General features: G+C 49.3%; 7 protein-coding genes across 7 annotated transcripts; 4 read left to right on the top strand and 3 right to left on the bottom strand.

Annotated features, from left to right (window-relative positions):
• Window positions 1-84: 84 nt before the first annotated feature.
• On the top strand, window positions 85-4,727 carry N7503_000668 (dipeptidyl peptidase 3; the record flags this gene model as incomplete). Its single annotated transcript, XM_057060229.1, has 9 exons — window positions 85-212; window positions 281-1,160; window positions 1,208-2,268; window positions 2,822-3,309; window positions 3,374-3,410; window positions 3,465-3,600; window positions 3,657-4,006; window positions 4,068-4,332; window positions 4,391-4,727. The coding sequence occupies 9 exons, from the start codon at window positions 85-87 to the stop codon at window positions 4,409-4,411; spliced, it is 3,366 nt and encodes a 1,121-aa protein (XP_056927152.1). The 3' UTR covers window positions 4,412-4,727.
• A 413-nt stretch (window positions 4,728-5,140) lies between these two features.
• On the top strand, window positions 5,141-7,160 carry N7503_000667 (putative RSC complex subunit Sfh1; the record flags this gene model as incomplete). The annotated part of the gene is made up of 4 exons (XM_057060228.1): window positions 5,141-5,481; window positions 5,672-6,850; window positions 6,913-6,997; window positions 7,056-7,160. The coding sequence occupies 4 exons, from the start codon at window positions 5,141-5,143 to the stop codon at window positions 7,158-7,160; spliced, it is 1,710 nt and encodes a 569-aa protein (XP_056927151.1).
• A 692-nt stretch (window positions 7,161-7,852) lies between these two features.
• Window positions 7,853-9,165, top strand: sec13 (GTPase-activating protein SEC13; the record flags this gene model as incomplete). The annotated part of the gene is made up of 6 exons (XM_057060227.1): window positions 7,853-7,855; window positions 7,916-7,960; window positions 8,059-8,174; window positions 8,244-8,274; window positions 8,338-8,747; window positions 8,841-9,165. 6 exons carry the CDS (start codon window positions 7,853-7,855, stop codon window positions 9,163-9,165), a joined length of 930 nt encoding a protein of 309 aa, XP_056927150.1.
• A 259-nt stretch (window positions 9,166-9,424) lies between these two features.
• On the bottom strand, window positions 9,425-10,997 carry N7503_000665 (uncharacterized protein; the record flags this gene model as incomplete). Its single annotated transcript, XM_057060226.1, has 5 exons — window positions 9,425-9,817; window positions 9,878-9,969; window positions 10,027-10,336; window positions 10,413-10,850; window positions 10,905-10,997. 5 exons carry the CDS (start codon window positions 10,995-10,997, stop codon window positions 9,425-9,427), a joined length of 1,326 nt encoding a protein of 441 aa, XP_056927149.1.
• Window positions 10,998-11,265: 268 nt separating this feature from the next.
• On the bottom strand, window positions 11,266-12,995 carry N7503_000664 (putative MFS myo-inositol transporter; the record flags this gene model as incomplete). The annotated part of the gene is made up of 3 exons (XM_057060225.1): window positions 11,266-12,388; window positions 12,450-12,746; window positions 12,808-12,995. 3 exons carry the CDS (start codon window positions 12,993-12,995, stop codon window positions 11,266-11,268), a joined length of 1,608 nt encoding a protein of 535 aa, XP_056927148.1.
• Window positions 12,996-13,252: 257 nt separating this feature from the next.
• N7503_000663 (putative AAA family ATPase GCN20) lies at window positions 13,253-15,892 on the bottom strand (the record flags this gene model as incomplete). Its single annotated transcript, XM_057060224.1, has 8 exons — window positions 13,253-13,604; window positions 13,666-14,134; window positions 14,188-14,274; window positions 14,327-14,500; window positions 14,555-14,858; window positions 14,917-14,997; window positions 15,055-15,774; window positions 15,830-15,892. 8 exons carry the CDS (start codon window positions 15,890-15,892, stop codon window positions 13,253-13,255), a joined length of 2,250 nt encoding a protein of 749 aa, XP_056927147.1.
• Window positions 15,893-18,580: 2,688 nt separating this feature from the next.
• On the top strand, window positions 18,581-22,082 carry N7503_000662 (uncharacterized protein; the record flags this gene model as incomplete). The annotated part of the gene is made up of 2 exons (XM_057060223.1): window positions 18,581-18,960; window positions 19,011-22,082. The coding sequence occupies exons 1-2, from the start codon at window positions 18,943-18,945 to the stop codon at window positions 22,080-22,082; spliced, it is 3,090 nt and encodes a 1,029-aa protein (XP_056927146.1). The 5' UTR covers window positions 18,581-18,942.
• Between the last annotated feature and the right edge of the window lie 1,827 nt (window positions 22,083-23,909).

Below are 23,909 nucleotides of genomic sequence, written 5' to 3'. Positions count from 1 at the left end.
CTACCCCTCAATCGTGCTACTCACCGATTGTTTGTTCCCCACACCAAACCTTTCTCTACCTCACACCTCTCTCAAGCGCCCACCATGGAAGATAATGTCAAGCAGCACTATCTGGCTGACTCGCCTCCCTCAGTGGTCAGACTGGAAATCAAGTCTCACTTTGATGCCCTTCATGATGAATCCCTCAGAAAATATGCTCACTATATGAGCCGGTATGCCCCACCAGTGCGCGAACCTGAAAGTCGCTGAATGAAGCTAACTTCGGGATACTATCGCACAGAGCGGCATTCGAAGGTACTCGAGTTACATTGCGCCAGGTTTCCCCAGAGTCCGAACCTATCTACGATCTCATTCTCTCCCTCCACCATGCGTGCGATGGTGACTGGAACAACTTGGCCCAGAAGACCCAAGTTAGCGATGAACATCTCCGTTTCTTCCTTGAATATGCGGCTCAGTTCTTGGGTAACTGCGGTAATTACAAGGGATTTGGGGACTCCAAGTTCATTCCCCGTCTGCCACTCTCTGCTCTGGAGGCGCTGGCATCCATCACACCTGAAACCAAGGCGGCCTTCCAAAAAGCGAACACCACTGGAGGGGGCATCTACGAGACTAGTGAGCAGTCGATGATGCATCTTGGTTACCCCACGAGTGGGCACATGACCACATATTATCCTGACTCCCCCACCATCACCAAGGAGGAGATTACCACTATTGGTAATTTGATGGAGAAGAAGGGCCTGGCTTTGGAGAATACTAGAATTCGGAAGACGGCATCGGGTAATTTCGAGCTTCTTATTGCATCTGGGATTTCCAACCCCCCAGTGAGAGATCGCGACCTCGGAGAACTGAACACCTTTGAGCTGGATGGGAGCTTGAAGGGCAAAATAGTGCACCTTGTGTTTGGGGATCATCTGGAGGAGATGGCCAAGATTTCCCACTCGATCAAACAGGCAGAGCGCAACGCGGCGAACGATAACCAGAGGCAGATGCTGGAGTCATATGCCCGCACATTCGGTACGGGATCTATTGAGGCTTTCAAGGAGAGCCAGCGTATCTGGGTGAAAGATCAGAAGCCTGTTTTGGAGACAAACCTGGGCTTCGTGGAGACCTACCGTGACCCTCATGGAGTGCGTGGAGAATGGGAAGGCTTGATCGCATTGGTAAGACTGACAATATCTGGTTTGACGTGACTTACTGACGCTGCTAGGTCAACATGGAACGAACTCGGGCATTCGGTGCGCTGGTAGACAGTGCCGAGAGCATGATCCCCAAATTACCGTGGGGTACGGACTTTGAGAAGGACAAGTTTCTCAGCCCGGATTTCACTTCACTCGAGGTTCTGAGCTTCGCTGGTTCGGGAATCCCGGCCGGTATCAATCTGCCCAACTACGATGATATCCGTCAAACCCTGGGCTTTAAGAACGTGTCTCTGGGCAATGTTCTTAGTGCCAAGGCCCCTAATGAGCCCATTCCATTCGTTGCCGAGGTGGACCAGGAGGTTTACCGCCGCTGCCGTGATCCTGCTTTTGAGGTTCAAGTCGGTATTCATGAACTGCTCGGTCACGGAACTGGCAAGCTTTTGCAAGAAACGGCCCCTGGTGAATACAACTTTGATGTGTCTAACCCTCCAATCAGCCCTGTGACAAACAAGCCTGTGACGAGCTGGTACAAGCCCGGTCAAACCTGGAGCTCAGTGTTCGGGGCCATTGCTGGATCATATGAAGAATGCCGTGCTGAGTGTGTGGCCATGGTGCTGGGATGTGACTTTGAAATCCTGAAGATATTTGGCTTTGGCAATGGCGTCGAAGATATGAGCAATGAAGCTGGTGACGTTCTCTTCGCCGCATACCTTCAAATGGCTCGCGCCGGTCTGGTTGCACTGGAGTTCTGGGACCCCAAGACTAAAAAATGGGGCCAGGCTCATATGCAAGCCCGGTACAGTATCCTCCGCACTTTCCTCGCCGCGGGCGATGACTTTGTCAAGCTGTCGTACACCAAGGGTGATCTGTCGGACCTGGAGATCCGTCTAGATCGGTCCAAGATCTTGACTCACGGACGCCCTGCCGTGGAGAAGTACTTGCAGAAACTTCACATTTACAAGAGCACTGCGGATGTTGAAGCAGGCAAAGCCTTGTATGATGACATCACATCTGTGGATAGCTGGTGGGGAACACAGGTACGTGAGGTTGTCATGAAGAACAAGGTTCCTCGAAAGGTCTTCGTGCAAGCGAACACTATCCTGGAGGGAGACAAGGTTACACTGAAGGAGTATGAGCCGACTCTCGAAGGCCTGATTCAGAGCTATGTTGACCGCAAGGTCTAAGTCTGAAGATCAGAAATAAACAATCCTCGTAGGCCAGTGTCAAAATTACAAGAATAGTATATTATTTCTAGTCTATTATACTGGAAAACGATAAGACTAATTAGCCATGAGGCTGACAGCTCCTTTATGTTCAGAGATACATATGTCAATAAAGCTGCACAACAGGTGTACACTCAATGTATTAGTGGCGATCAAATACATGCGGGCGACTTACCGCCAGATATGATCGACTTGCACCTAAGCGCCCTCCCCATTCTTCCCTTCTCTCCTCCTCCCCCCATCGCCCCAAGCAACATCCGATTCACCCGCTTAGTCGTCATTGGAATCTATTTGATGGTTTGATAATTTACTTATATAAGACCACAACTGAAAGTCCTGGTGGATCTCTCCACCATCCCGCCTCCTGATCGACATACAAACGGACCCTTTGGGGTTATAAGTCTGGAGCCCATCAGATCGACCGCCTCGCTGCGATTGGATCTGATCCCTCTGCACTAGCACCGTGTCGGAAGAAACACCCTCAGGGCATTCATCAATCACGGCGCCAATACATCCCCCGAACGACTCCCTCGAGGTGGACGACTATTACAGCGCACCCCCGCCGCACTCCCCTTCTGAAGCGTCTGCTAGTTCCTCCGTCAGCCCGCCGCCCTTTTCCTCACTTGACTTCGCTTTCGACGCCAATCAGCCCAAGGTCACCGAGTCTGGTCCTGCATCCCTCCAAGCCTTTGCGCCGCCGCCCGTTGAAGAGCCTCTCGATTCGGCTCCTTCGTCATCAGTTGTCGCAGACACCAAAGCAAGCTTCTCAGAACCCAAGGGTGACGGGCCGGGGAAAAATTCCGACGACGGTGAACCGCCGCCGCCATACACCGAAGGCTACAGCCCACTTGAGTCATTTACCTACGTGATGGCTGCAGCTGGAGGTGCCTCGAGCATCATTACCCAGGTTCAACAGACGGGTGGACCACCGATCAATACACTGGGAGGTACGAGTGCAACTTGGTAGATCCCTGAAAAGTTGTATAGCGCTGACATGTTCTGCGCGCTTAGATATTGGCGGCGATGAGCATATCGTTCTCGACCTCCGGTAAGAGCTTTCGCTTCCAAGTGAATGGTCATTTCGATGCTGACAGTGACCAAGGGGTACCCGGTTTACACTATCCCGAGATGAATTGTTGACCTTGCCGGAATTCGTTCTTCTCTCTCTTTTTCCCAACGGTCTTCTCCCCGATGGACATATGGGCGGTTTCCATGAAGGCGACATTTATCCAGTTGACGTAAGTCACAGCTTTACCATGGTCTTTTAGTTGGACGCCCAACCTAACTTCTCCAGTATGATCCTGCATCACTTCAGTACATGCTTGATTTCTTCCGCTCTGTTGCTCAATCCATTCCTTCCTCGCTGCCTTCGGGATCGACATCTCCAGAGTTGGAAGTGCCGGATGTAATGCAAAATTCCGCGCGTGACATGCTCCAGGATCGAGCCGGTATCATCGTCCTCCGTGAAGATCTTGACTTTTACGTGATTCCGCCAAAGCCAGATATTGGGCACGAGGAGATGCTCGAAGTCAAGCGGGCCGCTGGCCGAGCCCTGTTGAAGCAGGACGGCATTTTCTCTGGACTGCGCAAGAGCGAGGAGTTAGGATCTACTGAGCAGCACTTGATCGAAATGTTGACTGCCGGGTAAGTTCGCTCATAATGTATCGCTTTTTCCACTGTAACATCTATCTAATCTTCATAACAGTGGATTTGATCGCGAAGATCAGTGGGGTCACCGAGCTCCGGAACCAAACAAGGCCGTCATCTGCAGCCTTGCTTTGGCCAAGCTTCGCACTGATATCCGGGGCGACCTTTCAAACAACAATGCCGTCGGAATGGCCCAGAAGCTTCTGCTCTTCTGGAGAAAGCCCGCTCGTCGGTGCTGGTGGGAGGGTGTCGATCTGGATAACGTTGAAGGCGTTGATGGGCAAGTCAAAGTGTGGATTCGACGGGTCTGGACTCTTGAAATGGTAAGAACGGCACCTCCATGAGAAGTATCTTGATTCTTCAGCTAACGTATTTCCGCAGAGTGTCATTGGACTCCGTTGATTATCCTCAGTTTGTTCTCTCTGCATCTGTACCTATACCCAGATCACCCTAGCTTCCCATGTTGATCTTTGTTATCTCTGTTGCTGCATTACTGTTATCTTGAGTCTCTGTTCTTTATTTTCCATTCATCCTCTCCAATGGCTTAACCCTGTGCCCTTTGGTCGGTTTCTTTTCTTTTCGACAGCAGGGCTGGCGTACTTGCGCAATTTGGCGTCTTTTTGCAACCTCTCCTGGTATATTCTCTATATTCATTGGACATGCCCCAGGACACGGCCCGTTTCTAGGGTGACATTGGACATACAATACAATTGGTCTTTATATTCTACCATCAGTTTATTTCACATATTCCAAGAATAATAGTCAGAGAACATTGAAGCTTGGTTGTGCTTATGTATAATCCAGTAGTTCATAGTTGATTGATGCTAGAAGCTAGAAGCTAGGGGCTTGGCATCACGTGATGATGGAATGGGCTTTGCTCGATCGGGGAAAACGCGACAGCGCAAAAGCATCCCATTACTCTGAACCCAATTTCATCTGGTTTCTAAGCCATTTTTGCTGTTTGAGACCTATTCAGATCTTAAATTAGCTATTTCTTCTACTCTATCCTCTACTGTCTCATCTTTTCCATCGGTTGTGATCAATCCTCGTTGGCGGCATTGACTGACGCGAAGTCTTGCGATTCGAAATTCCCCGCGAAGGGGCATGTATTTGTCGAAATAGATCGCCAACATGTCCCCTCTTAGAGGATATATCACTACATATCCACCACGCGTTCGGCAGTATGGAAATGCGCTCCTCACACCTGTCTACCCAGTGCAAACTGGTCCAACACCACGAACGACGAAGCGCGGCACCACCGCGATCAATTACGCTGAAGACGGATTCGATGATGATGACTTCGATGAAAGTGATGGGCCTCGGCGACCAACAGGGTTGAGAAGCCTGCGTCGTGAGGAATCATCAGGTGGTATTATGTCTATGCCAGAAAAGTTGGGCAAGGAAGCGCATGCGCCAGTGGAAGTTCAGGGTGTATTTCGAGAATGGATGATCAAGAGGATGCTCAGGCCAGCGTACGTATCTCTCACTCTTCACTCCTATTCCTCCTGTTTCTGTATTCGGTCACTTGAAGTGATTTCGTACCCTTCTTCCCTTCTGTTTATTGCGCACTTCCCTCTCCGTCACGATGTCCGCATCCTGGGGGAATGAACCGTGGACGCGAGACACTAAGCATCCAGTTTTTATTAACTTGCGTGATATTAGATGTGCCGAGCAACTTCAAATCCAAGCACAGCTTCCTATGACACTTGTTCCAATCCGCATTGATGTGGAAGTCGGTGGACACCAACCCCTGGAACCATTCCCCCTCCCTCGCGGTGTCATGGATCCTAGTATCAACCCGACACTTCCTGCATACCGTAGGCCTGATCACCTTCCTCCGTTCCGAATCAAGGATACTTTCCTTTGGAACCTTCATGAAGCTCTAGCCACCCCAGAGGAGTTTGCCATTGGCTTTGTGCGCGATCTCGATCTTCCCAATCCGCAGGCAACGACAATGACCATTAGCAATCAGATCAGACAGCAGTTGGAGGAGTACGCAGGTGTGGCATTGCATCCTTTGTTCCAAAGTTCTCAAATTCCCCCACCAAGTGTACCTCCACAGACTGAGGCCTCAAGAGATACATCCATGACTCCAGCTGCCACAAATATTGCAACCCCCGATAATCGGTCCAACGGCGCAACAGTCACTGTGACCAAAGAGGCCCTGGTCAACGACAGTCTTCTCAACCCAGATGATGCCTACCGGTGCCTGATAAATCTCAATATTAATCTTCAAAACAAGCTCTACACTGATCGATTTGAGTGGTCACTACTCCATTCTCCTGGAATGGCTGAAGAATTTGCGAAAATCACCTGTGCCGATCTACATCTCAATGGTGAATGGGTAAGTGCCATTGCGCACGGCATTTACGAGGCGGTGTTGAAACTGAAGAAGGAGGTTTGCGAAAGCGGTGGCCTCGTTAGCGGGATCAATGGTTACGGAAATGAGATCGACAACCAAGCCGCAAATGGCGTTGAAGCTGGCTGGCGATACGACCCCGAGACTCTGGGTGATGAGTGGGAGCCCAAGGTGGAAACCCTGTCGAAAGACGAAATTGAGAGGCGAGAAGGAGATCGAGAACGGCAAATCCGGCGTCTGCGGCGAGAAACAGCCCGATTCTCTTCTACAACAGGTATCACCCCAGACGCTTCTCGACAGAGCAGTGGGTACTTCGATATCGACAGTGAGACACCACTCGGCAGGGGAGAGCGAAATAAGCGTAAGCGTCGATTCCGCAGTCTTAGTCCCTTGGGCCGAGGAGGCACTCCTGGTGGCCGGGGCACTCCTGATACAGGCTCAGGAGCTGGTTATGGTGGAGGTGGCGGTACACTTTCTGAATGGTATGCAATCCTGAGACCCGGTATATTGAAATGGATGCTGACGCGTTCAATTTTGGTTTTAGGGAACGGCAAAGCTGGCGCTGCAGCAATTGTATGGTCTGGGGTGCAGCTGTTTGGGCTGTGCGAGACGGGCCAGATGGTCCTCGGGTAGGTGATTCCTGAACTTTTTAATTGACTTCGTACTGCATCTAACTATGTCTTTTAGACTCTCTGCCATAACTGCGGCTTCCTATACGAGCGAGACAAAATCGCACCGGAATGGTCAAAAGATCTCCACCGTCATGATATTCCCGTTGGCCGCTTTGGCTAGATATGCTGTCAATTTCTTTCACCATAATCTCACAATGTACCACCTGGCCCGCAAATGTTTACACCCATCCTACCTGTGAACTCTTTTTCGACAACCTATTCCCTAGCTCCACATTCACCACTTATCTTTTATTTCGTCTCGCGGTCTTCATACAGCAAGACATTATGCAGGTTTGGTTACATTGCAGCAAGGCTGCTCAAAGAAACGATCAATGGATATGAGATCATCCCGGTGGTTTTCAGTCTCGAAAGCTGCTCATCGAAGACTATATTTGTTCTTCCCTGGGAATTCTAGTTGATGTAATCTATCACTCTCTGGACTTGTTCAGGGACTCAACTTTCATCGTTTGCTTTTCTTTCTTTCTCTTTCTCCTCGGCTTGGTGCTGTTGAAAGGATACATGGACAGGCGTGGAGATGGTGCCTTTTATTTCTTAGTTAATGTACGAATATGGATGGGCTGCTTCCTTTCTCATCACGATCACTATAGTAGTACAATGCCTACTAGGATTATAGTTGACGTAAACTTTGACTCTATACTCTGTACTAAAAATCATGGAGAAGCGTGGGGACAAACGTGACTTGCTGAGTCAGTCAGATAAGAGATAAGCCGGAGGTTGTTGTGGCCTTCAACCCGCAAGCTCACTCGTACCAGCTCCTCCATCTCTTAATACTCCTCTTACAGCTTCGACAAAATGGTGAGCTCTACTCGAAGCTAATTCGCATATTCCTCTTTGTACTAATTTGTTATGATCCAGGCGGCCGCCCAGGTAATTTCGAATTCTGGGCATGAAGACATGATTGTACGTACCGTGTCCAGGCCGACGGGGCCAATTGCGCTCTTCAGCTCCCACATGACAGTATAAAGTTTATTTGACTGATTATTGGGCCTCAATTACAGCACGATGCTGGTCTGGATTACTATGGCCGCAGGTTGGCGACTTGCTCGTCGGATAAAACGATAAAGATCTTTGAGATTGAGGGGGAGTCGCACCGCTTGGTCGAGACCCTTAAGGGGTGAGAGCCTATTCTGGAATCGTGAAGATATATCAAGCATAGTTACTAACCCGACTTTGATCTCACCAGCCATGAAGGTGCAGTCTGGTGTGTTGCTTGGGTGGGTAGAAATGCTTTCCCCTCATCATTTCGCGCAATTCAACTAACTACGTTCTACACCCAGGCACACCCCAAATTCGGCACAATCCTGGCCTCCTCTTCGTACGATGGAAAGGTTCTGATTTGGCGAGAGCAGCCTCAGAATGCCACCTCCCCCGCTGGTGGAAGCACATGGACTAAGGTCTTCGATTTCTCTCTTCACACCGCTTCTGTCAACATGGTATCCTGGGCTCCTCATGAGAGCGGCTGTCTCCTTGCCTGCGCTTCTTCCGACGGTCATGCGAGCGTTCTTGAGTTCCGCGACAACAACTGGACCCACCAGACTTTCCATGCTCACGGGATGGGCGTGAACTCCATCAGCTGGGCCCCCGCAGCTTTTGCCGGTAGCTTGATCAGCTCCAACCCAGGACCGGGCCAACAGAGACGATTCGTCACTGGAGGAAGCGACAACCTGGTTAAGATCTGGGACTATAGGTACGTACATGGTGTTTACCTCTTTCTCTATTTCTTTTCCCTTGGTCATAATATGCATGCGTTGAGGGTTTATGCTAACAAGTGCTATCTCAGCCCTGAGTCCAAAACTTACAACACCACCCAAACCTTGGAGGGCCATTCAGACTGGGTTCGTGATGTGGCTTGGTCACCAAGCATTTTGTCCAAGTCCTACATCGCTTCCGCTTCGCAAGATAAGACCGTTCGTATCTGGACCTCTGACGCCTCCAACCCTGGTCAGTGGACCAGCCAAACCCTTGAATTCGATACCGTGCTGTGGCGTGTCAGCTGGAGCCTCAGCGGCAACATCTTGGCCGTTAGTGGCGGTGACAATAAGGTTAGCTTGTGGAAGGAGAACCTCAAGGGCCAGTGGGAGAAGGTCAAGGACATTGAAGAGTAGTTAATTTCCTGTCTCGTATCATTTATTCCCTTCGTCACATAAATTGTGTCGAGATTTGCTTATTTTCTTTTTTTTCAACCTTGGATCCACCTAGATGATCTTCCAGTGCGAAACACTATCAAGCAACCATCTTGTCTCCAGCAGACTTCTCATTCAAACGAGAGGACAGAAAACAAAAACAATAAAGAGCATAAAAAATATGGCAAAGAATAACATGCACGCCACGTAAATGCAGTCTTGATATGGAGACGCACTCATCTCACACATCCCAGAAAATAAATGGGCCCTTGCCTGAAGTGTTCTTCATGTCAACCCACCATCCCAGCATAAGCCTTCCTCCTGGGATGATGACAGCCTCGTATCCGTGGACCCAGCGAGACGACGCCGAGGACCAACTCGATTGCTCGATGCCTTCGGTCTTTTCACAGATCGCAAAGCAAATTCGAGACCAACCAGGAAGCTCACCATATTCTCTTTCCATTGGCTCAACAAAGCCAAAAATGGGGTTGGCGGCATCACGGCTTGCACTAAGCGTATTCTGGTAGCCACGGAAGTACAGTCGCTTGATATCGGGGCTTCCACATCGGGGGATAAGCTCTTCGCATTCCGCAGGCCATAGGGGCTCATATGTCTGCATTTCAATCTCGAGAGACTAAAACGCATTAGATCTATATTCCATTTTGAGTTGAGGGTACCAATCTGGAATACTTACTAGAGTATCAACTTGCTCCCAGTGTGAGTCTAGGTCTGCACATGTCTGTCGGCGTTCATCTCGGAACGAAATTGGCAGTGGGTGAAGGCAAGCTGTGATTCAAGGATTGTCAGATCAGTGAGGTGTTGTGTCTGATGTTTGAGACTTACAGTAGTAGCCAACCCAGGAGTTGCTCAGGTCTGTGGCATTGGATCCGTTTGTCTTTCGGATCTTGGGCTTGAGGTCATAGGCCAGGCTGGAGAAAGAGTTGTAGAAGGTCCCTTCTACGGGGCTAAGAAGATGTCTCGCCCAGAAGCTGCGCATTTCCATCAATCCGAGAATATCCAACTGACCATGTTGAATGAAGGGTTCATTTAACTCTCGGAAGTAACCTGAGAAAGCATATACAGAGGCGATGTTGTAATCGTCACGGTAGCCAGGTGGAGAGACCGCTGGATCGAGCGCAAGGGCAGTCAGGCACTAGACAACAGTAACAGTGATCAGCATGTAAAATGTTCTTCTTTGCTTTTCCTTTTGAACAGTAATAGTAACTGACCAGCTGAATGGTGTACATGAAACGCCAGATCCCCTTCATCTTGTTCTTGGTCTTAGGTCTGCTTAGGAATTTGGTGCGACAAACTGCCTCTCGGATTTGTTCATAGGTCTTAGACGTAGCGCCCACTGGCAAAGGCAGAGTCAATGTCTCGTGCAGCATAGTTTGGATGACCTCAAGCCAAAACTTCATCTGTTCATAGCTGCATCGTCCGAGGTCGATCTTTGGTGAGAGCACAATTGAACGACTCTGATATTCCATCATCACTTCTTGAGGAGCTCGTCCCTGGGGCATGTCGTACTTTTGTTCAAAGCGAGTCCGCCAGAATGATGCATTCGAGCCCTCAGGGCCCAGTATTCTGGCTTTGGTCTCTTTGCAAGTCAAAGCAAGTTTGACGATGTCCCAGTCGCTAGGCAGGAGAGTTGCGATATTTTGGAGGATCTTAAAAAGTCAGTCATTGATCTCTGTTCTTGAAGTATATCAATGTTGTCTCACCTCATTTGGAAGCTCGAGCAGAGAGCTCCTCGTCCTTTGGAAGTCTTTTGAGACTTTCCCATGCTCCATTATTGAGTCTTCGCCGTTTTCCATGATTGCTCGAAGTGCCGTATATACTTGAGGGTGGTCGTATACAGTGCTGGAAGATGGATCGGAATGAGCCAGGCTCAATCCGAAAAACTGCCAGTAATTCCTTTTGTGCGACATGATTCATATGTGATATGTATGGGCTATGCAAAGAAGAAAAAGTAGGGAAATAGAGAAACGAGGGAGAGTTGGTGGAGTTCGGAGATGCAGTTTTGGGAGGTGAAGAATGGAGGAGTGAGAGGAACAAAAGATCATTTTATATTGTAATCACCACTCAACCCCCTCGTCGTAGACTCTCTTTCACACCCCAACCATTGGCCAATAGACCATTGACTTCTTCGAGGCCAAGTCCACTCATCTCCGGATAAATCCTATGTACAGCTACCCATCCTACGGCACATACACCGGCGTAAATGACAAATGTCCATGTTGGAGACATCCATTCCATCATAGGCAAGAAAGTAAGCCCAACGAAGAAATTAGAGCCCCAGTTCGTGGCCGTAGCAAGACCAGATCCCAAGGACCGCACGTTCAACGGAAACAATTCCGACTGCTGCCATGGCACATTGCCAAGTCCAAATGCATAGGCTGCCGTGTAAACTGTCAAGCAGAACAAGATCAGCAAGGGGTAAATGGTGTGATTCTCGGCATCATCTTGGTGCGATGGAGGCTGAGATCCCCATGCAATATCTATCGAGGAGAAGGAAATGGCGCAGGAACAGAGTGCGAGAACCATAACTGGCATCGAATACAGTAATATGCGACGGCGCCCAATCCTGTCAATGAATGCAAATGCAAGAAGAGTGAAGAGGAAGTTGGTCACGGCAACCGTCAGGGACGTCAACGTCGGCGATGAGAAAGAGAGTGTCTTGAAAATGATCCCCGAGAAGTACATCAAGCTATTGAACCCACATAGCTGTTGAAGGCCCTGGAGCATCATCGCGATTATCAGGGCCCTTCTGTTACCTCCGGTGTAGAACAAGTCCTGTGTCCGCTGCGAAGCATCATGAAGCCACTGCAAGTTGGCGTTGGAGGCTTTACTCCGGTCCATTTCTTCTGTTTCCTGGGTAGCCTCCGCTCTAATACCGCACAGGACTCGATTCACGACCCGATCACACTCGGGACAGTTCTGGTAGATCCGAGTCAGGACCGCCACAGCTTGGGAATCATGCCCCGCCTGAATGAGCCATCTCGGGGTTTCCGGTAGGACCAAAAGCACAGCGAATTGGAGGAATGCTGGTACCGCCCCGAGGCCGACGATCCAACGCCAGCCCCCGCTCTTTTGAGAAAATAACCAACCCACAACATATGCAATCACTTGACCACCAGTAATCAAGAGGCACATGATCGTAACGAGCCGACCTCTTGCATGCGATGGTGCCACTTCTGCGATATATCTGGATTTGGAAAATATATTAGCCTTTTGTTCTTGTCCACGCAGGCGAGGGGTAGACGAACAAGGGAGTGACGGCACTCGCACTGCCAACGGCAAGTCCGACGATACTTCGGCCGACAATCATCCACCATACTCTGCTGGTGAAAGCCTGGGTTACTGCTCCTAACGCAAACAAAATATCGGCGACGAGTATGACCCTCCGACGACCGTATTTATCAGCCAGGACACCCGTGAAGGGACTGGCAACCAATGCAAATAGACTGGTACATGATGTTATAAGACTCTCATCGATTGTGGTCAACGGGCGATTGGATAGATCGGAGCCGATAGTCACGAGGGTGGAGGATATGACGCCGGTACTATTGATCCACAGGATCGTTAATCATCATCAATTTGTAACAGTGAATGGTTGCGACGTACTCGTAGCCAAAAAGAAGGCCGCTGATACCAGCTGAGAACGTCAAGATCCATATGAACCATCCCTCCGAATAGCTTAGATCGGGGTCCAGAGCCTCGTCATCAGCATCGCGGAAGTCAGGAGAGGCGTCGGTGGGGGCAAGTAGTGGAGCATCTGGACCCGAGGTATCCAGCTCCTCCCTTGAAGTCATATTATGTGGCTCTTCGCGTAGAATGTCATTGACCTGGAGCTCGGATTGTCGGGGAGGAGGTGGAGGAAGAGAGAAAGATCCGGGGTTCCTGCGCGATAAGTCTGCGATAACGAGTAGACCCACTATAGTTGATCATCATTTGTTCTACTGTCTATGCATGCCGACCACTATCCCAGGTATTGGGTTCATAAATTATATAAGAACATAGGTAATCGTTTTTATTTCATTGACATGGTGGAATCGATCTAACATTAAGCTTAGTGCTTAGCCACAACACCAGCCTCATCGGCCTGTGCGGTGATCATCTTCTTGTATGCCTTCACATCGCCGTCGAACTTGTGAACAGTTCCCTTATCACAGACCCAGAGACTCTTGCAGACATTCTGCAACATCGTCACGTCGTGGGAAACCATCACCACACCACCCTCGAATCGCTGGAGCGCGTCAGAAAGCGCATCCATACCTTCAATATCCAAATGGTTGGAAGGCTCGTCAAGAACAAGAATGTGGGGGTTAGTCAGAGACAAGCACGCGAAGGCGACACGAGACTTCTGACCTCCAGACAGAAGCTCCATTCGCTGAAGACCAGTCATACCGGTGATACCGAAGCTATGCGAGCAGATTAATAAGAGACGTCCAGTATGTTGTCGTGTTCGGGGTTAAAACTTACGCTCCCAAGTGTCTTCGGTACTCCTCGTCAGACTTGCCGGGGTATGTTTTGGCCATGAAGCTCACTGCACTGGAGTTCATGTCGAGAGCATCAACGTGGTGTTGGGCGAAGAACCCAATGCGCAGTCTCGAGTGCGCAGAGATCAATCCCTTGGTTGGCTGGAGTTGATTGGTGAGCAGTTTGAGCACCGTAGTCTTACCAGCACCGTTCGGTCCAACAATTCCAATACGCGAATCAAGCTGGACATCAAGTTCAACATCCTTGAGGAGGGGTCTTTCTGGGGTGTAGCCGAAGCAAACATCCGACATTTGGACAATAGGGGGTGAGAGTTTCTCGACCTCGGGGAATTGGAAGTGCACAACATATTCGCTCTCGGGTGCTTCAAGAGCTGGCATACGCTCGAGCTTCTTGATTCTGGACTGGGCTTCCGACGATTTGGCGGCATTGTATCGGAATTTGTCGATGAAAGCTGATTGCAAAGCGTTAGCATTGTACAAATATTCAAACTCCAGAGGCTCTTACCTTGCAAATGAGCCCGCTCCGCCATTTGTTTCTCATATTCACGCTTGGCAGTCTTTCTTCGCTCTTCCTTTGTGGCGTAGAACGATTCTGTATCATGTATTAGCGATGTGATGCAGTCTGGTTTCTAATTGAGACCCACCGAAGTTGGCGCCCTTGTAGTAATCCAATCTCTCTGAGTGTTGATGGACAATATCTGTGGCGACTTCGTTCAAAAACGCTCTGTCGTGAGAAACGACTAGCACCGTGCTAGGGTAACCTTGAAGGTAGTTAGACAAGAAAGTAATAGATGGAACATCCAACATGTTCGACGGTTCTATGAAAATGTTAGCGATATGGATCGTCTGCGCGCGCTACTTTAAGGGCATACCGTCAAGAAGCAATAGATCCGGTTCGCAGAATAGGGCTCGAGCCAGCGCAAGACGCATTCTCCAACCTCCGGAGAAAGTCTTGGTCGCGAATTGCTGCCTTTCTTGGGAGAAACCAAGACCAGCCAAGATGCTTGCTGCTCGAGACTCTGCCTTATCAGATTCCATCTCAGAGAGCTTGGAGTAAATATCACTCAAGGTGATGTCTAGGCCCTCTCGTTCTTGATCTAACCTGGCAGCATCCTTAGAAGTGTCTGCCATGGAGGATCGTTCATCTTCGATAGCTGACAGCTGCTTTGTGATTTTCTACCGAGTTGCTGTTTAGTAAACTGTTACAGAACGACCTCATTGGGAAACGACTCACATCTTGTTCAGCCAGCAGATGTTTCCGCCACACGTCTGCGTCCAACACTGCCTGGAGTGCTGGGGTATCGTCACCCGTGATCTTGAAATAACCGTCAGTATCGAGAAACTAGGCCAGTTGGGGCATATGAGGATTTACCTCTTGTTCAACATGGAGAATCGAGATATGGCTGGGAACGGCGACTTCTCTGCGACTCAGGGCTCGTAAGAGAGTAGACTTTCCGATACCGTTCTGACCAACCAGACCATATCGTCGACCGAAGGCAAGGGTCAAATTAGCGTCCGTCAGAATGCGTAGACCACCAATGGTGATGTCGAGGTTGTCCAGCTTAATGTCCTTGCTCTTTGACTGAGAGTCCGAGCCCAATTGTAGCGGGTTGACAGCCATGAAGAATTCTTCATATGACATGGTTTCATCTGGCTGGATTAGGCGCGAAGCCTCGTAGGTGACCGTCTTCATTTGTTTCTTCTCTTGCTTAGCTCTGATCTTGCGCTCAGCCTTCTCCAACTTCTTCTTATCCACACGAGACTCCACTTTGCGGGCATTGGCGGACTCCAAGTCCACATTGGTGCCAGTCAAGCCAAGGGTAGAGGACATGTTCCGCTGCGAGCCGACGTTGATTGTCTGGTCGAGTCTCTTGGCCGCAAAAGGCATTTGCCTACGCTCTGAATTGCCATCGGAGGAGCTCAGAGATGTAATGAATTTTTCCACCAGGTTGGCAATTGCATCGCGATTCTGCGCGGAGAAGTCTCCCGAGGCAGAGACCAGCAGTTCCGTCACTGTTTCGGCGGCTTCCGTGAGTGGCGATGGAGCATTTGCATCCTCCACATAAAGGTTGGAAGCATGTGTCAAGTACCCCTATGGCCGTCATTAGCTTCCCAACAAGAATGTCGAGAGGTCTTCACATCCATACCACAGAGTATTCAGAAATGACATGGTCCAGGCCAGCGATCTTAGCCTGAAGTTCTGCCTCCATGATGAAAGTTCCCTAGGCGACGAAGAGAAGTTCACGAGTTGTGATGAGGCACACACTACCAAGAAGCTCAAGAGATCTGGGGTAACGCTAAACGACCAGAAAGTGGCGTGTTTTTTGAAGCGTTATCGATAACGTCACATGACCCTCTCGTCCACTTTGTAACCATGATGGACAGGACAATACATTATGCAAACTTTAGAAAAAATGATTGATATACTTGAATGACCTTTTGCCAAGTCGCATATTGGCGAAAAGATTATGGGGGTAATATATTGATTCTTTGGCTCCCAGTGGCTGCTGGCTCGGAAATCACGCGAAAAGAGCCCTTGATATCATTCTGCCTGAGAGCTCCAGTGCCATGTTTGAGGATAGACCATTATCAATGTAATACGGAAGTGGTATTCAAAATTAGTTGTTTGCCCCTTTGCCCCTTTTAAACTCGTGTGGTAAACCTGTCGGATACAAAGATAAGCTCTGTCGATAGTTAATTCGTAACATAGCCAACCAACGGTGTTCCGTGTTCTAGAAAATGGGGAACCTCCGAAGTACGTGTAGAGTATACGTAGTTTCTACTCATATATCAATATCAATTCTGATAGTGAAAACCGTATGTTTCCCTTCAAACATCGACTGATGGTCGGACTCCCAGAAACAACCGGATCCGATAGCTAGGACTCGTTTTGGTCGCAGCTGGACAAATACAGGAGTGGAGAGCACTCTGCGGCTCCCCATGCTATCATTGAATCCCGATGCAGCTTCTTTCAAAAGGACCTTGCTATTGAATAATTTGCAAGATTGGTGTTTTATGGATTTGTTTTAGCAAATGGAGGTTCCAATAATTGATTAGGATATCGCCGACCTCCCTTGCATCTTTTCTACCCGAGTTAGCAGTTTGGACTTTGTTCCCGGAGCACTATAATCGCACACAACAATAAGTTGAATACCACATTAGTTAACGATACAAGCTAGGTTGCAGTGTTCGAGATTCCGGATTCCGAATCGTGATATTATCGAGTACGTGCCCACATACCTACTGAGTCACACTTTTCTGTAGACTACGTAGACTACCCAGGAATGTGATCAAGAAGTGATATCCACTGAGCGGCCCTACTTTACCTGGGACTGAACTTATATTTTGGCTCAAATGGGGCGTTATCTCGCATGTTGATTCGAATCCAGCGAGGTAATGTGTATGTTCTTTGACACCCGAGATATTATTTTGACTGAATTGCAATGACTATGCTAATTTACTATATTACTTTGGATGCAATTAGTAAGTGTTCAACCAATTTTGCTGTCAATTTGATGGCTCTTCCTGATAAGCTAAAGGAAAGAGCCGGGGAAAACACTTCGTACTATATGGTGTCATAACTAGAATTTGAGAATGACAGCAGTTTGTGCAGGGGTGACCCCCGTTCTTGGCTGCAGGATGCAGGCCAGACCGACATGACCGGAGTCGACAGTTTTCTTGTCGAGTGGTTATTGGCTGTGCGCATTTGAACTAGAATGGATCACCTGCAGGTGACTGTACCACGTTCATGGGTAAACACGTCAACGAAGCTCTCGGGAGCTTATTAACCAAAACATCAACAAAAGCTGGCCAGGATGAAACCTCAATCCTATGGGGAAATGGCAGGTGTCGGAAGTGCCGATCAATGAGAAATAGGGTTTAGATGAGTTCGATCGGCTCCCGGGTTATCCAGGTTGTCCAGAAGGAAAAAATTCTCTGCAACGCGGCAATACAAGTCCAATGGGAGCTCTAGTGGATAGATTGGCCCTAACTCGGTAGTAAGAACCGACTGTCGCGTTTGACCCACGGCAGCTTCTCCTTTCATTTACAAAGTGGAGGGTATGACGATATGGATCAAAGCTTGCCAGGATTAATCCAGATTACATTTGAGATCCGAACTTTCCCAAGGCCCGTAGCTGTTTTTTTAAAGGGGAGAAACAACGTAAGCGATTCGGAAGAGATCAGCGCTCGAAAGAATGGATCGAGTGGATGTCCGGCTTCGAGAAGGAAAACACGGTGAAACTGGTCAACTTGTTGGCAGCGTATGCCCCGCAACACTGGGCGTTGTCATCCCAGGGTTTTTATGGGGGGCCTTGAGGGGTTGTTTCAGAAACAGGCATTGACACAGCTGGGTAGAACAAGGCCCTGTTTTTGTTTTGTTTTTTTGGTTTGTTTTGTTTTTTTGTTTTTCCTGGGAACCGTTCGTCCAACCGGTGGACACAGATCGGCCGCACTGGGGCCCTTGCGATCGCGCGACTAACGATCCTGGGAAGGCGAGGGGGGCCGACGCGATCTCAGCCAGCCGAAATGAAAGCGATGTGGGGAATACATGGATCGCATGGCCTTTTTTCCTTTCTCGCCGAATTTCCCTTGGTTCACAGCCACTCGCATCCACTCGCGGACTTCTCCGTATCGGTCTGGACACGAGCAAATGCAATGTGAGCCGCAAGGGGTCCGCAATTTCACCGTCAATAAGTCGTGCACTTGTCCGCAGGTTTTTTTTAAATTAATTTTCTTTTGGATTCTGTCAGAGTGGGGGAAGTTGAAGGATTGGAGAAGAGAAGAGGTACAGCATATGCGAGATGAAGATACGTAAAAATAAGATAACTTGAAAAACAAGAATCAACAACGGAATTAAAATATATGATAACATCCATGCCCTTTACGGTATTTTTTTTCTGATTTCTGATTTCCCTTTTGACTACAATACCTCCCTGTATGACAATATTGACTTGCTCCCTAGCGTGACCAATTGGCCCCAGCTGAGTTTAGCGCTAAAATCCCCGTCGTTGTTGTTGTTGACCAAACTCCACACTCGCTCGTCATCGTCCCTGGTCTTTCCTCTTTCTTTGGCCAAGTTTGCGCTATATTCGATTCCACGTTCCTTTCTTCTTGACGGGGGGTTCCTGGCGCAGAATCTACCCTGGAAGTCCTTTGCATCCCTCCTCGCGCAACCATATGGGATGTCACTCACAAGGATTCTCGACCCTGCGGAGCTAAGCTGGAGGGTGTTTGACACTCTTTTCAGTGACCTCTGAGGATGGATCACATATCCACGGTAAGATTTCTCTGGGAGGAATGGTGATTGGAGCTAACGTGTTCACCCAGCTCTGTGCCCTGAGCACCATCGGGATTGCATCCACCGGTCTCGCACTCGGTCGGGTCGAACGAACCAAGCAAAGTGTTTTACGGCGCAAGACTTTGCCTTACGATCAGCCCCTGCCTAAGCTCCCCGAATCTACGCCAGTCGATGTTCGGCCCGAAACATCTCGATCGGGACGACCTAGTCCCGCGGGGGCGGCTTGGACACTCAATGAGAATGAGACCGACAGCGATAGTTTGCGGGGTAATCAATCCCAAGGGCCGGACCTACGAAGAGCATCGCTGTCCTTCGGCGCAGCCAGGTTTCGTCGTCGCGGTCAAACCTTGACCAACCCACCTCTCCGCATTCCAGAAAATGAACCGGCCGAGTCGCACTCTCGGCGGCCTTCCACCGGTTGGTTGCGACGATTGTCAATGGCCTCCTTTCAGAGTGAGAGCCCTTCGACCAACAGTCCTGTAACGCCGTCCTTCAATGGATCTGCGAGCCCTATCTTCCCTCGCCCAAGTAGCCAACGCAGGTCTCCCAACAAACTTGTTAAGCGCACGTCCTCACAACATTCCAATGTACACCCTCTTTTTGTCAACACATCCGTTTCCCCCGCGTCGGGTTTGCGCAGACCAGCCACCAGCTATCAGCGGTCCGATACCATGCGGTTGCAGTCCCCTCTCATTACTGATTTCGAATCACGTTTCTCCGGGGAATACTCGGTCGAATCACCGGCGATCGAGGAATTCGGACTCGATGACCAAAATGACTGGAAGCCATACTTTCTCCCACGATCTGAAGGGTTATCTGGAAAGTTGGCCAGAAAACTGCCCTCTGTGAACCCTGCCAATGTGCGGCGAATAACTTCCGATCAGGACAGCTTACCAGCGTTGGTCCTTGCAACTACTATCACAGCCAAGGTCCCTACTCATCTGGACCATCAAGCTATCCCCACCACACCGGTGATGTTCCGCAATCCATTCCAGACTGAGGCCCATGCGGTTGACCAAATCACTCCTTTACCAACCCCTCCACCGGAGAAAAGGGCTCACAAACACTCTTACTCAATGAATGATGTAGAGCCTAAGAAGATTCTGGTGAACACAGTGACCGCATCTGGTACCCCAATCGTGGAGCGGCCTCGTGGTGGCTCGTTGAAGCGTGTGAAAGGAAGAACGTTTTCCATTCCTCAGTCAGAGCTTTCGAAGCTGGAGAAAACAATCCCAGTATCACCCCCAGCAGCACCGCAACGACGGAATATTACTGATCCCAGTGTCTTTCGGCGGCCACATGCTCTTTCTCCGCCAGCCCTGTCACTATCTAGCTTCGGCAGGGACTCCCAGGTTGGGCCTCGATCGGTGTCGCAAGATTATACGATGGGCCTGCCTCGAAATCGACCGCTAACTTCAGATGCTGTTGCCCTATCAACTTGGCAACATTCCTGTCGACCGGAAGGGAATATGTACTCTTCTTTACGTCGCCGTCCGAAGCGACACTCGATTACAGCATCAGATCCCTCTTCCACAGTCATCGGCTCCGATGACACACGTGTATTCACATCAAGTGATGAATACGAGACCGATATGATGACGGACTATTGGGATTCAATTCGAACGCGCGGGACCAGTGGGGACGGAGTGAAAGGTTTGCGTATCGAGACGATGTTCGACAAGGCAGGGACGCGACTCTCGAATGAGGAAGTCATGACCCTGGAAGATCTTCTCCCACGTGGGTCCTTTGCGTCTCGCATGGAAAGAGATCCGCCACTATTCCCAGGTTCACTTCTTCCCGCGGCCCCTCTCCACATCAACGATGTTGTGTCTCTGTCCGAGGATGAAGAAGAGACGCGCAGCATGATCGGAGCATTTCCTGGTGAAACAAAAGACTCTTCTCACACTCGCCTTGCTATTTCTTTATCAGAAGACAGCCGTTCTGGTCTTCCTGCCATGCTGTCGAGTTCCCCCGTTGAAGAGCTGCACGTGAGCCAGAAGATGAACATTTTCGACTGGTCGGAGCAGTCGCGGACGGATCGTGACATGTCAGACTCCGATGCACGACCAAGGACGGTGCATGGGAAGCAGAATGGTCTCGATCGAGGCAGCCGGGCAGCCTGTCGCAAGGTTCCCTCTGCAATTCACCTTCGGAGCCAAAGTGTGCCCGTGGCACGAGAGGTCGCCCCAAGTGATTCTCGTCAGACATCGGGTAAATTTGGCACCTGGGGTCTGGGTAGCAAAGGCGTCAGTGAGGATTGGGACAGTGATTTTGACTTTGAGGATGACGCCGAGGAGGCTACTCCCAGTCAAGACACCAAGACGACTGTGTCAGAAGGACCTTCTCAGATCATGACAGTTCCACAGGCCATTTTAGAGCGCCAGGCCAGCCTTCGAGGCCAGTTCGGTCAGGTGCAAGAACTTACGCTTTTAGTGGAAGAACTGAAGCGGTTGAGACATCAGGCAGGTGTTTTGGATCTGCTCGGTGGGCCATCGAGTGAACTATGGAAGGAAGCGGAAGGGATTGTCAATTTGGCTACTATCGACGAGGATGAAGACCGCCGTTCACCTCCTGGCTCGCCCTCTTCGCTCACTTTCAGTTTTGATGATTCAGACGATGAAGGTCTGATTGTTTCGTCAAAGCACAACAGTACAGCGTCATGGCAAGGCAGCCCTCCGCGAACAGGCCCCCTTCCCCCTCCACCTTTCAAGCCACCAAGGGCAAGCCACGATAGTTGCTCACGGCAAGAAAGCCAGCTGTATAGCACGCCACTTCGACAATTCTCCAAGAATTCACCCAAATCCAAGTCTGTGCTGGACGTTCTTCAGCCTAGTCAACGTCCCGAGAGCTCAACCCTACCTAGGCTCACTCCTCCCTCGCGCTCTCAGAAGCTTCCGTTTGATACATCCTCTCTACGGGATCTTGTGGTTCGCGCTGGAGTGGTCACTCGTGCCTTGAAGGAAGTAATTCGAAAGGCCGAGGGCGTCGACCCCAACCCGGAAGATGTATTTCCCTCCGATCCTCCATTTCGACGAATCTTCGACCAACCCTCCCATGATGACTTTGCGAGCTTCGAGGCTGAATTGGCCGAGATGCACTGATTGTTTCTCATCTTTCCTATGAAGACCTCAAAACCTTGTCGTTAAGGCTCCATGATGCCCCATACCTATACCCTGATTAATGTTCAACTCCACGGGGCCTAGAGTCGACATGGAAATCCTTCAATTCCGGCGAACTCACGTTTTCATGAGTGCCTCATTCATTCGATTCCTCCAACCCATCAATTCCTTCCCGTTCCCTTCTCTTTACCGTGCTCTCTGAGCAAACGACTTCATCTACTTCCCACTCAGGCACCTTGAAAAGCCATTGCATCTCTCTGTACAACTTTTTTTTCCATGTACATTGCTCTACCATACCTTCTCCTTCCCACTGTGCACGCACTTTCCGGCTGCACACTTGAGCCTGAACCAGCATTCCGAAGGCTACGTCGATTTCTTTTGTTGGTTTGTTTTTCTTTTTACTTCAGCGTCACCGCTCCTTTTTCTTTCACCCTTGTTGCATATTTGCGCAGCTCATACTTCATAATTGCGCTTTAATAATCACGGAGGGTTGTTGATCGAGATGATCTGCATTGTGATGATGTTTTTGAGAACGAAGACCTACCATGAAACCCAATGAGGTTCAATGTCATACTATCTGTACCTGGACTCAAGTCCAGCATCTGGCGTATCTTTACAAATTCCAACCTTGGAAGTCAGGATATAGAGCATCCTTCCTGGATTTTTACTTTTTAAATCATATCCCGCTCAAGTAATCTCCATCTTTAGCCCCATGATGGCTGCGGAGGTACGTACATTTAGATGTCACGAGTAAATTAAAGACATATCCAAAACAGGCTTGCAGATCGGTCTTCAAGTTAATAAGTGGACCATTCCTCCGTGCCTGCCCAGGTGCAAACTTGCGACGTAATCATCGATAGATGTGGGTCACCGCAAACCTTGGAGTTCGCTCTTTGTTTGAATTCCAAGCTTCTGGGACCATAAATATGGGAAATGAGAACCGTTGGTGGATCCGTGTGTGGCTGATCGGGTATGCTTATCCGTCCACGGGTAGACTTGGAGTAATATATATTTTCAAGGTGAGGACTGATAGCAGGACAGATAAGTGAAAGGTGGGTTCTTGACCACACATTACTTCGTCAGTATATATGCAGAACACATCAGATGTGACAAGGGTATATAATGTCTATAAATGTTAAGTGTAAGAATTCAATATGGACCGAAGATTATCCGGCTGTGGCCTGCCAAGCTCATGGTGACGGGACGGAAAGAAAGAATGACGGGGTTAAAATGAGGGACATTCCAGTGTCTCAGCTTAAAACGATATCATGATACTAGTGGTTATCATTGCTTATAGGTGTGGCTTGATGGCTTTAGGGCTAAAGAAAACAAGCCGTAGGTGGATTCAATATTAGTTAAGGGGAGGGGGAATTGATTCGTGCGTATCCGTATATACTGTTTAACTCCGGGCCTGAAAATAGATTTCTCGAACGTATAATCGTCCAATCACAGAAGGAATCCACCGTAAATGGAACCTTGGAATATTACGTATAGATTATACAGATAGTACAAGTCACTCATCTCCGGTTCAGGGGCAGCGGGCGTATGATTGGTCGGTACCTGACCATCCGCGGTAGGGGCTCCATCCGAAAAGGAGCCTTGCAGCTGTTGAGACAGAAAACCGAGACACAACAATAAACAGGAGAGAAGGCGAGAGCATAATAAACGAGAACAAAGGTCTATGGGGCAAGCGGAGAGAAATTGAGAGATCAAGGAGTGTTTTGAATTTTTCTGTTGATTGTTCCAGGGGGAAAAAAGCCAGATGAAGCACTGAAGTGCGGAGATTCGAAAAGAAACCCGTACTGTATG

This window comes from Penicillium pulvis, assembly GCF_028828015.1.
Source record: "Penicillium pulvis strain IBT 33274 chromosome Unknown contig_10_segment0_segment0, whole genome shotgun sequence".
NCBI lineage: Eukaryota > Fungi > Ascomycota > Eurotiomycetes > Eurotiales > Aspergillaceae > Penicillium > Penicillium pulvis.
This window is presented reverse-complemented; position numbering and strand designations above follow the sequence as displayed.